The sequence below is a fragment of the Oryzias latipes genome, chromosome 2, assembly GCF_002234675.1.
Source record: "Oryzias latipes chromosome 2, ASM223467v1".
Lineage (NCBI taxonomy): Eukaryota > Metazoa > Chordata > Actinopteri > Beloniformes > Adrianichthyidae > Oryzias > Oryzias latipes.
The window spans coordinates 23,257,470-23,269,414 of NC_019860.2; the positions used below are offsets into that span (position 1 = coordinate 23,257,470).

General features: G+C 48.5%; 1 protein-coding gene across 1 annotated transcript; it reads left to right on the top strand.

The window, feature by feature from the left end:
- The first annotated feature begins 297 nt into the window (after positions 1–297).
- LOC101168526 (zinc finger protein 292) lies at positions 298–11,867 on the top strand. Its single transcript, XM_023948850.1, has 10 exons — positions 298–496; positions 3,399–3,544; positions 3,848–3,929; positions 4,150–4,285; positions 4,401–4,603; positions 4,676–4,812; positions 4,884–5,025; positions 5,101–5,382; positions 5,960–10,472; positions 10,712–11,867. The coding sequence occupies exons 1-10, from the start codon at positions 323–325 to the stop codon at positions 10,720–10,722; spliced, it is 5,826 nt and encodes a 1,941-aa protein (XP_023804618.1). The 5' UTR covers positions 298–322; the 3' UTR covers positions 10,723–11,867.
- The last annotated feature ends 78 nt before the right edge of the window (positions 11,868–11,945 follow it).

Consider the following 11,945-nt stretch of genomic DNA (forward strand, 5'->3'; position numbering starts at 1 on the left):
AGATTATTTTATTGTGGAACTACGATTTCATGTTAATTTTTACCCTTTTAATGTGTAAATTTGTCATTTTGGCGATGAGAACGATGTAAGGTGAACGTAATTATTAGCTCGTTAAAGCGCTATGTTTGTGTTTGCCATGTGGTTTGAGGCGCATGTGATGAACCTCTGGGAACACCGACGTCGGCGGTGCTTCAGTGTATAACTGCATATCACGCTATCACGCCCCCGCCCCTCTGTCAGCCTCCAGCGGAGCGCCTATGTGATTCAAAGAAGCGCACCCCATCGTCCGCGCAGCAGCCAATCAGCGCCTCCAATAGTGAGGATGTATGTGTTGTGCGGTAGCGGCTACGAGCAAGCCTCGGTGGGCAGTATGGCGGAGGAGAGAACAGTGTGCGACTTAAAGGGGCTGAAAAAACAACTAGAGGGTCTGCTGGGCCGCTATTCTCGTGACGAGCTCTGCTCCGACACTGAACGGTTCTGTTCGGACTTTTGCACGGTAAGGAGCCGCCGCAGGAGCCCGCACTCGGCTTGTTTACGACGGCGAGAACGAATATGTTAGCCGACTCCCCTCCCCCAGAACTTACATGGCTAGCTGGGGAGCTCGTTAGCAACTAGCCTGCCACTTGATGGCTCTTTACAGACAAGTGTACCAACGTATATTTATTTAATAGTTCCCATAGTGACACCGAACCACACCCAGACCGTGACATTGACATATTCGACTTAAAAATAACGTCGCAGTTTGTCAAAAAATGGCTAACTGACAAGCTAAAAAACGGCTAGTCGCCATACCATCATCATGTAGCTAGCTTTTAAAGTTTACTCTGTTTACCAAACTGAACTGAGGCTTACTTGAGGAGGCTAATGCTAAAATATCCCAGTGAGTAATTTACGTGCAGCTATCTAACATCTCGTTGCCTGTTACAGGTTTTTCTCAACCCTAAAACCTGGTTTCGATATTATTTATTTCGGTCACAAGATGTTTGCCACCACCACCACACGAATATATGTCTAATCACGAAGGAGGCTCAAACATATTTACGTACTTTATTAGAGTAAATTAGAGCAGCTACACGACTTTTGAATGCATACATACATTCAACAGACTCGATCTAAATCACGGGTTTAATCTAAAGTCACGATTAAACCAATATTAATGGCTTAAATTTAGGCTTGAATTTATGTTTGAAATTGATGGTTAAATTTTTAACGTTTTTTAATAGATAAAATTAAATAAACATCATTCATATCTTTCTTTCCCCCCCCCTGTCATTTCCAGATGTTTCTACATTTTTGTTTCTTTAAAATGATGATTATTACTTTGGTTTTATTTTGAAAGCTCAAATATTATACACTATTACTGTTTAACAAGAGTTACATTTTAATAATTTGCTTGAGTTTTGTTCCCCCAAGCTTTCTTTTCTTATCAGTTGTCAGGTATTTTTAATAAATGCTCCCAAACTCTACATGAATAAGGGACCGTCTACAAAGTGCAAGCCCTGGGAAAAGAACAATAACAAAAACAAAATAGGGTTCCATTATTCTAAGCTACTCATATTGATCCTACAACAACAATTTAGCTAGAAAGTTTTTTTTAATTGTTAGGAATTAGGAAGGAGGGTCTAAGGGCAGGGATGCCCAGTTTAGTTTAGCCATTACCTATTGAATTCTATGACTTTATGTTCTTTATGATTCATGTTTATTACACAATCACTGGCATGAAGCCCATTGATATGACATGGCTATATAAATAAATTTAAATTGAATTAGGAATCACGTCTGACCAAAAATGTTTCAATCGTTCTAAAAGATCCTAAAACTACAGTCCCCAAATTTTCTTACATGATTCATTATCACTTATTTTTACCAGTTGATGGTTAACTATTTTTTCTAGTTGATAGTTGTTGATTGTTGAAGCTACTTTGTGCTCTTTTAAAGTCTTAAAGGGGGAATAAACCTAAATCTGGTCATTACATTTCTTCATCTTTAAAAAAAACAAAACAAAAAAAAAAAAACATTGTATCGGGACTCGGCACCGGCAGTTACTAAAAAAAAAAAAGTAAATGACTCGGAATCAGATCGGTGCCACAAAAGCTTGATTGGGACATCCCTAAGGCACACGCCTGTTAAATTCACACACATAAACGAGGAATTCCACATATTTTTGGACAGAACTTACCGCCACATTCAACGTTTGTTTCAGGGTTGAGAACTTCTTGATAGCCGTTAGCCTTTTTTTTTTTTTTTGTCAAACAAGGAAAACAAAACAATTTAGCGAATATTTCAAACTTTTGAGCGCAATCTTTAGCTGGTATTTCCACATCGGCCTGAGGAATTGAGGATTTTCTGTTGGTTAGAACGAAGAACGTTTATGATTGTGCCTCTGAACTCGTTTGGTGGAGACGTTTTGATTGTTTATAAATGAGAGAATTGAGTTGAGGTGATGGAACGAAGGGTCGGTCGGCGAAACTGTGCAACCTTTGATGCAATCACTGACTGATGATAAATCCTGGAGGGATCAGTGTTGGTTTCCTCATCTCTAATTATTAAATGATGTATGATTATGTTTAATACATTTATGAATACTTATGTCACTCACATCGGATTTGTGGGTTATTTTTATTTTATGGATGTCAGTTTATAATAAGTTTTTCAAAGTGGTTTAAAATGTCATTTTTTGGTGGGGCTTTTGTTGTGCAGCTAAATCCATTCAAAATGGATTTAGTCCTCTGGAAAAATACAAGAAAACTTCTTTTTTTTTTAATTGAAATTGTTTCAGTCAAAAAGTGGACGATGTCCATCTTGTTTTGATCACTGGTTTGTCCTATTTATGGGCATTTACTCTTGGATTTAGATGATTTAGATGAAATGTTTGATCCGTTTTTGGCTTTCAGGTAATTGCCCTCATTGGGTTGGTGTTTAAAGTTGCTGCACAGCTGTAGTTTATTACAGTAGTAAAGTAGATATTTTACAATCTCTCTGTTTTATCGCCAGCAAATCTCCAGCGTTAAAAGGTTGTCCTGGATGTTTTTAATTCACTCAATGGTTGTTATTATTAAGCAGCAGCACATTTAGGCTCCCCAGACAAATGTTTTCTGTCTCTGTGTTGAATTTTTATCTTCATATTCATATTTGAAGGAATATGATGAATCTTTGTAAAACCATAACAGCTTGAGTTTCTGTAAAAGTGTTTAGTTTACACCTTGACATGTGATGAAAAGCTAGAATTGCTTGATAAGAATGAGGGACGGTTATATTGATCTTATCTGTACTTGGTTTTTATATTTGATAGGGCAATGATTCAAATGATACCATTGTACCCCGTGCTGCGTAGACGCAGCGTCGTCTCTTCTCTGTCGACGGTGTCTCGGTCCTGAAGTGTTTGTTTGCATCTACAGTTGGTGGAGGAGCACGCCGCTCGCTGGCAGCTGCCGCTGCCGCAGCTCACGGTCCTTGAGATCGCTCTCTGCTACTTCGCTCGGGCCTCCAGCTGCTTCCCTTCAAACTGTGATCCCGCTCTCCAAACAATCAGTAGTCTGGCCTTGTAAGTACAGACCTCAACTCAGGGGGGCGCTCTCGGCCCTTCCTGCCATTTAAAGGTCTTCTTTTTAACTCCAGGGGAGCTCAGTTGTGTAGAATCAGTCAGAGGTGGTTGAGCACAGTTGACTTTGTGAAGATGGATTTTAAATCTACAACCACCAGGAACTCCTTCAAAGTTTAGCTTTTACTGTTTGATTTTTACAGGAAAGTCCTTGTTCAGATAAAATATTTCCGGATTCTTCTCTTTCCGAGTTCAGTTTGTCCACAAATAACATCATTTCAATTGTGTTTGATGTTTTTATCAAAGGAGTGTTTTCGAGTTGCTGCTGTTTTTCGACCACAATGACTTCAGTCAGGAGCCGCTGGAGCGCTTCGCCGCCACATTCCAGGTGAGAGTCGAAACGGAGACCCTGTAACGCACCTGTAACTGATCTGTCAGGCTACGTTGACCCCGCCCTCTGTAACGTGCGTTCACACAACCACTTCTGATGATTGAGCTATATAAACGCACGTTCATGCGGAAAACTAATCAACCAAACCAGACGGACTCTTCTGTTCACTGAAAAAAGCGTTTCTTTCTTTGAGGTTCTCCTCCTTCTCCTCTTTTAGGAATGTCATCTGGTCTTAGGAAGGCACCAGAACCTTCACCTCCTTCAGGTGGAGCGTTTGGTTGGGAGTGGGGGGCCGTGGGCCAGCCCGGTCCTACAAGCAATCCTCAGCCAGTCCAGTTTGCCTCAACATGAAGGTCAGAGGTCGCTGTCATGCGACAGCTTGAACGTCTTCTCCAGACCAGTTGAAGTCATTTTAGGGTCAAACTAAACCCTTCTCTTTTTTTTTTTTTTTTTTTGACCCCTCCTCAGTGGATGCGTACATCGGCTCTGAGCTGCCCATATTTTTCGAGCTTCGGGTTCGCTTCCTTCTGTCCCGTTCTCGCTTCGGCGAGGCGGCGGCTCTGGCCAAACACTGCATCCGCCATCCCGGCGCCGGGCAGCACTTGTTCTTTCTCCAGGTCTACCTCACATGGCTTCACAAAACCTCCCAGCAGGACTGCCTGCACAAAGAGGTGAGACTCCTCCTTCAGTCTTTGGGGGGGCACTTATGATCAAAGCCAAACAGGAAGTGACTGTCCCTCCAGGTGGCGGACGTCAGCGGTAAAGATGCCGTTCACGTCCTCTGCAGTCTGGAGTCGGACGAGAAAGACGAGCTGCTGTTGGCTCTCGGCACAGCCTTCCTGTCCCAGCAGCTCCGCAGGGGAGACATGTATTACCTGTGGTCAGTACCGGAACACGCCTGGTTTTCGCGTTTTGCTCTGAAATGATTCTGAAAGTCCTCTTCATTTTCAGCGACCTCGTCCTGGTCTGGACGAACCTTCACGGTCGCCTAAAGACGTCCCCGCAGGTCTTCCTGGCAGAATGCCGACAGCTGATGAAATCCGCCACAAACGTCAAGTCCATATTCCCCTTCATCAGAGCCGTTCTGCAGACCGTAAGACGAGAACGCCACGGTTTTGTTCTGCCCAAAGGTCAATTAAAGGTCTGAATATGTCTTCCTGCCCCTCAGGTGGGGGAGGCGGGCGTCCAGTTCTGCATCGAGCTCTGCGCCAACGCCCTGCAGGCCCGACTCCCGTGTGACGTCACCACCAAGTCCCTCATCTACAAAACCGTCGCAGCGCTGCTGCCCAACGACCTGGAAGTCTGCCGGGCCTGCGCTCTGCTCGTCTTCTTCCAGGAGCGAACGGTGGAGTCCTACAAGATGGTGTACCTGCTCTACATGCTGCCGGATCAGGAGTACCACGCCGAGGACAGTCCCATCGGGAACCACGTCCGCTTTGAGACCCTGCAGGTATGGAAAGACCCCCCCCCCCCCCCCCCCCCCCCCCCCCCGTTACTAAAATGAATAAAAATCAGGCGAAATCGCTAATCGGGAATTACATACCTAACAAATTTTTTTGGGAACTGTTCGCAAAAAAACAATATTGGTTCAGTGTCTGAACGTCATCAGTTTTAAACAAGCGTGGGAAAACTCCAGCGCCCTCATAGATAGATAGATATAAACTTTATTAATCTCCCAAAGGAGAAATTCAGGTGTCTGATAGCAAAACACACAACCACACACAATAAACAACAGTAAAATGACAGAAAGTTAGCAAAGCCTAAAATAATTTCACTCAAGAAATTGCAGCGCTATTCTAATATCATGTTTTGGGGGAAAAGAGGAGGAGCTAAACATTTCTTTGATACTTTGTGCAGAATTTGTTGCGTTTTTCCGATTGATTTCATTATAAAACCTCTATTTATGCTCCATTTAATTGCTCAGCACGGCAATAGTAGCATCATGGTTTGGGCTCATTTGGATCCCATTAAAACAGATGAAATAAAATCACACGAGCTTGATTTTAAAGGGGTCTTTGTCTCCTCAGGTCTTGAAGAAGGATCTGCACTTCGATCCAGAGTTCTGGAACCTCATCGCTCTGCGGACAAACTGTCTGAAGCTGATGAACAAGAAGGTGGTCAGCCCGGTTCTGGAGGAAATCATGGAGGACAGGTGGATCTCAAAGTACTGCGCCAAAGACCCGGCTCCCAGATCCGTCTGCCGCGCTAAAGACAAGAGCAATGTTCTGTCCGTGGCCAAGAAGCGTCACCAGAACCAAACCAGTACCGACGCCGCGTCCAAACGGCTGAAGACGAGCGCAGGGAAAACGCGGCACGACGACCGCGCCACCAAGAGGAGAGGGGCGCGGGCTCTGCAGGAGTCCTCTGCTAGATCTTTGCGCCGCTCGTTTTGGCAGCTGGACAGAATACACGGCGGCGTGGCGCTGCGGTATGACGAGCAGAGACGCACGACCCGGCTGTCGGAGAAGAACCCCCCGAAACGACGGATCAGGAAGCCCAGGTGGCTCCTGGAGGACTCGGGGGCTCTGGAGGAAAACGTTCCCGTCAGGATCAAAAGGAATGGTTTGAAACGGGGGAAGTGCCTTCCATCGTGTGTCATGAAGAGGTCCAAAATGGGTCCAATGAAGAACGCCAAACCGTTGGTGGCCTCCCAACTCAAGGCGAACCACGGGAACCAGAATGGGTTCCCATCGGACGCCGTCTCCCCGCCGAGCCCGCCGCAGGTCATCCTGGAGCTTTCCCTGCCGGACAACGAGCTGATGGCCACGTTCACGGAGGACGCCTACACCCGTCCCAGAGGCTTCCCGCAGGTGCTCTTCTACAAATCCACCGTGAAGCGTGCCGCAGCGCCGTCCCCCGAGAAGACCGCCCACGGAAAAGAGGTGGTCCTCAGAGCGCGGGATCCCAGCATGTTTGTGCAGCAGCTGCACTGCTATGGCCGCCGCCAGAAGGACAAAGGCACTTCCTCCCAGGTTCACGCGTCCGTATCTACCATCACGCGGTCCTCGCTGCAGGGAAGTCCCCCTAAGGATTCCCCGAGAGACCAAACGGCAGAAACGGGGGCCGTCAAAGCTCAAAGTACAAAACCGCCAACGCGGAAAGGAGGTGCAACTGGGGAACCAACGGAAGAGCCCAAACTCATCCAAGAAAAAGGACTCTTTCGAGCTTCAAGAGATCTTCAGAACTGCTCTAAGGTGGAGACTTTACCTACCCCAAAGCCTCAGGATGCTCCTCAGAGTTCACCGGCAAAGCCGTGTGAAGAATTGGCGATGAACTCCACCGTCGCCTCTCTGCCTCCACTTTCAGACCGAGTCTCTGAGCCTCAGAATGTGGAGAACCGACCACAAACGACCAAAGTTTCTGAAGTGAACCATCCCATCGGGATCAACGTCCCCAACGCAGAAGACCAGGTTCTCTGTCAAGATGGAGAGGAACCGCTCAGGACTTTATCCTCTCAGGTTGGAAATCCTTCAGAACAGGAGCAGGATGACAGAAGCTCCAGAAGAAAGCAGTCTGACCCAGAGGTATCCCATGATGCTTCACAGCAGGACGGAACAGGTGACATGTCTGTGCAGCCTGAAGGAGAACAGGCGGTGCCGGAGCGAGTCCCTCAGGAGGACAAACGTGGACCTCCGGAGGACAGCGCCTCAGGAAAACCCCGACCGGAAACGGAGCTCAGCCGTCCAGAAGAAATGAGAACTCCTTTCTTGGCGCCACAGCTCCATAACATCAAAGAAGAGGCAATGGCCCACGAAATCGGCTTCGACGCTCCAGAAGGCAGCGAGTTCAAGGAGACCTTCCCCGAGTCAGAGGAGTCCAGGCTGGAGTACTGCTGCATCTTTTGTGAGAAGGACTTCCACGGGTGCCGGGTCGTGGCCCACGCCATGTTCCATTACCGCAGAGACGAGTGCATGTTCTGCGGGACCGTCTTCACCGACGACCTGCTGGCCATGATCCACCTGTCCGACCACATTGAGAAGCTGAAGAGACTGAAGGCGCCTGCAGCGCCGGACGACGACGCCAAAGATTCACCCGCCGAAGCCAAACCCTCCAACGCATCCCTCGCCTCTGGAAAGCGCGGGAGACCAAGGAAATCCTCAACCCCGCAGAAACTGACAGATTCCGGTCCGTCGGAACCCAGAACTCTCAGGTCTGATCACAAACAATCCCAAAAACCTCAAACGCCTCACAGGGTCAATGGACACATGAGCAAAAAGTTCAGCAGATCAAGACGCTCCGTGGACACCAAGGAGGAGCCCGTTCAGCAAGAGATCTCACTAGAACAGCCGGGTTCTGAAGAGGGTTCTTCAACGTCCATGCGGGCCGCCAGAAAGTCGGCGTGTTTCAAGGAAGAAGAGAAGACGGAACCTCCAAAGGTCCCAAAGAAAACGCAGAAGGAAAAGAAAACTGTGGATCCTCTGGAGAGGGCGCGCTGCGCCGTGGTCGGCTGCTCTTGGTCCGCGGACATTTCCAAGAACCGGGTCGCCCCTCTGTACCACGCTCTGGAGGAACACTACGGCGACACCACGGCACTGCAGCTGGCTTTCCGCGTGGCAAACGGCAAATGCGGCATTTGCTCCAGGGTCATGTTCAGCTTCGAGCACTTTCTGCACCACGTCGGAAGACACAGAGACTCTCCCCGGCACCCGTGCCTCCACCAGGGCTGCGGTGCCAGGTTCAAATCCGGCATGGAAATGAGGCGGCACGCCCGGAGGCACAGCCCTCTGCAGGCCGTGTGCTGCCTGCCCGGATGCTCCCAGCTCTTCATCTGCCTCTGGGCGCTCAACCTCCACGAGAAGGAGCACTTCTCCGCCAGGCCCGGAAAGCCCACAAAGAAGGCGAACGTTCAAACCGGCGACAAAACGCCGGCGGGAAGGACGCGCCGCAGCTCAGGAGACTCTTCTGGAGATCCAGCCGCCAGCGAAGAACCTGCTGTGAAGATCAAAGAAGAAGGAGCACCCGAGTCGCCTTTGAGGGAAAACGTCAAAGCTCAGAAAGACGACAAAGATCCGAAGGTGCTGAAGAACCTCTGCAGCCAGGAGGAGCCCGAACAGCCTTCTGCTCCCCGCCTGAGGCTGAGAAGAAGCTCGTCTGAAGCTCACAGAGCTCCTCCGTCGCTGATGTCTAAACACAGAAGCAAAGCCAGGAACAGGCTCAAGAAACTTCAGGTCAGAGCAAAGTCCAAAAGAAGAAGAGGGCGTCCTCTAAAAGTGAGCACAGCCACCACCGTCGAAAACATCCACGCAGCCAGAAACCCGTCTAAGGTCAAAACCACGAAGACTTCAGCGGGTGATTCCAACGCCAACCTCCGGAGGGTCACGAAGCTCCGAGATCGCAGGAAACCTCTGTCCAACGCGCTGAAGCTGGAAAAGCCGCAGACGAAACTCCACAAGATCAGAGACCGCCACACGCTTTCCAAGACCAAGAAGAAGAAGACGACCAGATCTGATGACGGATCATCTGCAAAGAAACCCAGCGGATCTGCAGCCCCTCGCAGTGACGCTGAAGCTTCCAGCGTTGATGCTCCCCCCAGCCCGACGCCAAGGACCACCGCGGCGGAGAAGCAGCCTGAGGGGATCGCTCCTACAACGGAGAAGAAATCTGGTTTGAAAGAATCCAGTGAGGTCCAGAAGGAGCAGGAGAAAACATCTGCCCCCCAAAAAATGAAACTCAAGCGCCGCCACCAGGCAGACTCTACGGAAGCTGCAGTGGTCCAAAAAGGAGGCGTTGGAGAGTCCAGGACTCCCCCGTCTGCAGACGCCCTGCCCTCTGCAGACGCCCTGCCCTCTGCAGACGCCCTGCCCTCTGCAGACGCCCTGCCCTCTGCAGACGCCCTGCCCTCTGCAGACGCCCTCCCCACTGCAGAAGCCCTCCCCACTGCAGAAGCCCTCCCCTGTGCAGACGCCCTCCCTTCTGCCTCCGCCCTCCTTTCTGCCTCCGCCCTCCCTTCTGCCTCCGCCCTCCCCTCTGCCGACGCCCTCCCCTCTGCCGACGCCCTCCCCTCTGCCGACGCCCTCCCTTCTGCAGACACTTCCACGTCTTCTGCTCCTCCAGACATCCAGCAGAAGAAAAAGAAAAAATCAGCAACACGTGAGAAGCAAACGGAGACTAAGTTGAAGAAAAAGGGCAGAGGTGGCGCCGCCTCCACCGCAGTTCAGACAGAGAGCTCTGCAGGCCACGCCCCCGAGACAGACGCTCCGGCCTCCGCCCACACCATGAACGGGAAAGCGTCAGCCCAGCTGCAGAAGACCTCGGTGTGCAACGAAACCCTCGCTCTGTACAGCAAGAAGCCGTACCTGCGGGTGCCGCCCACGGCGTACCTGGACGAGAAGTACACCGCCATGCCAAAGCGACGGAAGACGTCTTTCCCGCCGCCGCCTGACAATGCGGCTTCCCCAGAGCAGACGGCCGCGGCGCCGCCGCAGAGACAGCGATGTGCCAAGTGTTTCGCCACCTTCACCTGCAGCGAGGAGCTGCGGGGTCACCTGCAGCGGCAGAACTGCTCCAAACTGTTCGGGTTCGATTCCGACGAGGAGGAGGGTGAGTTTGAGGCGTTCCGCTAGCAAATCAGGAACAGCTGCATTCCTCACAACAGAAAATAAAGAAAACTATTTTTACAGGAGTAAAATGTTAATTTATTTGAAAAAGTTGTAATAATGCTAAGAAAAAGTTTTTTTTTTCTTCTTCAAATTTTCGAATTTTGGAATTATTGTCTTCTTTTTGAAACTTTTTATCGTAAAATTTAGACTTTTTCTGATTCTGGTTTTGTTCTGTTGCAGCCCACAGCTGAGCCTGAACGACTAAAGGGAAAAAAGTTCTGGATTCTGAACAGACCCCAGTTCTGCCTGCGGATCGGACCGGAGCAAAGACTCGTGACCCAGAGCTGCAGGGTCATCCGACTCTCTTTGGGGGGAAAAAACAACCTTTAAAGGTCTGGAAAACTACTGACATGAACGGAACCAGGTCCGGTTGTTTGTGGGACGGTCCGTATTGAAGTGCCTGTTCTGGAACCGCCGTGCTGTTCTCCACCTGACGCTGTGGCTCACAGACCGGACGTATGGAAACTGTGAGATTAAAAAAAACAAAAAAACTACTAGCAACCAAGCCATACGGTGATGTTTGCTTTTTGCACTCGTGATGCTTTGAGTTCTGGTCGGGGACAGAACCGGTCCTGGAGGTTAGGTGATCCTCCTTAAGGTCTAAACTCTGAGATTGCTGTTCTACGGTCTTCTTTAAGAAGTTTTTAATGTATAGTCCTTGTTTAAATACTAATTGTATTTCTTGTATACAAAGACTATGTTCCCTATGGGTCTCATTAGAGCTACGCTGCCTGTTCTCACAGTGAGTAACCAATAGGGGGCAGTGTGCACCAATTTTAATATTTTCAATATTATTTCCTGTCTGCAAAAAAAGTTGATGTGGATTTTTTTCATTTCATCAGAATGCAGAGCAGCCGTATTTTATTTTATTTAGGGGGGTAACGGATTCATTTCACTTGTTTTTTTCCCTATTAATAATTACATTTTCATCTGAAATTCTCACTTTTATCGTTCCTCCTCTTCCTCACAAATATCGATTTTTGCCGTCGGTGCAAACGGGCTAATTATCAGTTTGAATGTCGATGAAAGAAAAGACGAGGAGGCCGCACGAGTCTTTAGAGAGCAGCAGGTTCTATTTATTTATGTTCTGTTTTCTATCTTTTGTAAATAATTAAACCGTTTCAATGACTTAATTGTATACTGGGGGGAGGGGGGTGTTTATATTTTTTTTCTTGGAAAAAATAATAAATGTTTGAAAAATCAAAATTGTTTTGGGGTGGAGGAGTTTTTTTTTTTTTACTTTTTTGTTTTGTTTTTTAAAGATAAGCAAACGGAGAGATTAATGCGTGGAAAGATGGGTCGAGACTTTCAAAATAAAAGCTGACCTTCGAGTGTTTCTGCGTGTCATTGTTGCAGTTTTTTAAGATTTGAAAGTTGTCACAAAGGCCAGACGGAAATGAGGAGGAGGAGGAAG

Bases quoted from the DNA above. Each gene is read 5' to 3' on its own strand.
- LOC101168526 (XM_023948850.1), top strand. From the start codon at position 323: ATGTATGTGTTGTGCGGTAGCGGCTACGAGCAAGCCTCGGTGGGCAGT. The intron at 4,286-4,400 runs GTCAGAGGTCGC...ACCCCTCCTCAG, and splicing joins CAGTTTGCCTCAACATGAAG to TGGATGCGTACATCGGCTCT. The intron at 4,604-4,675 runs GTGAGACTCCTC...CTGTCCCTCCAG, and splicing joins AGGACTGCCTGCACAAAGAG to GTGGCGGACGTCAGCGGTAA.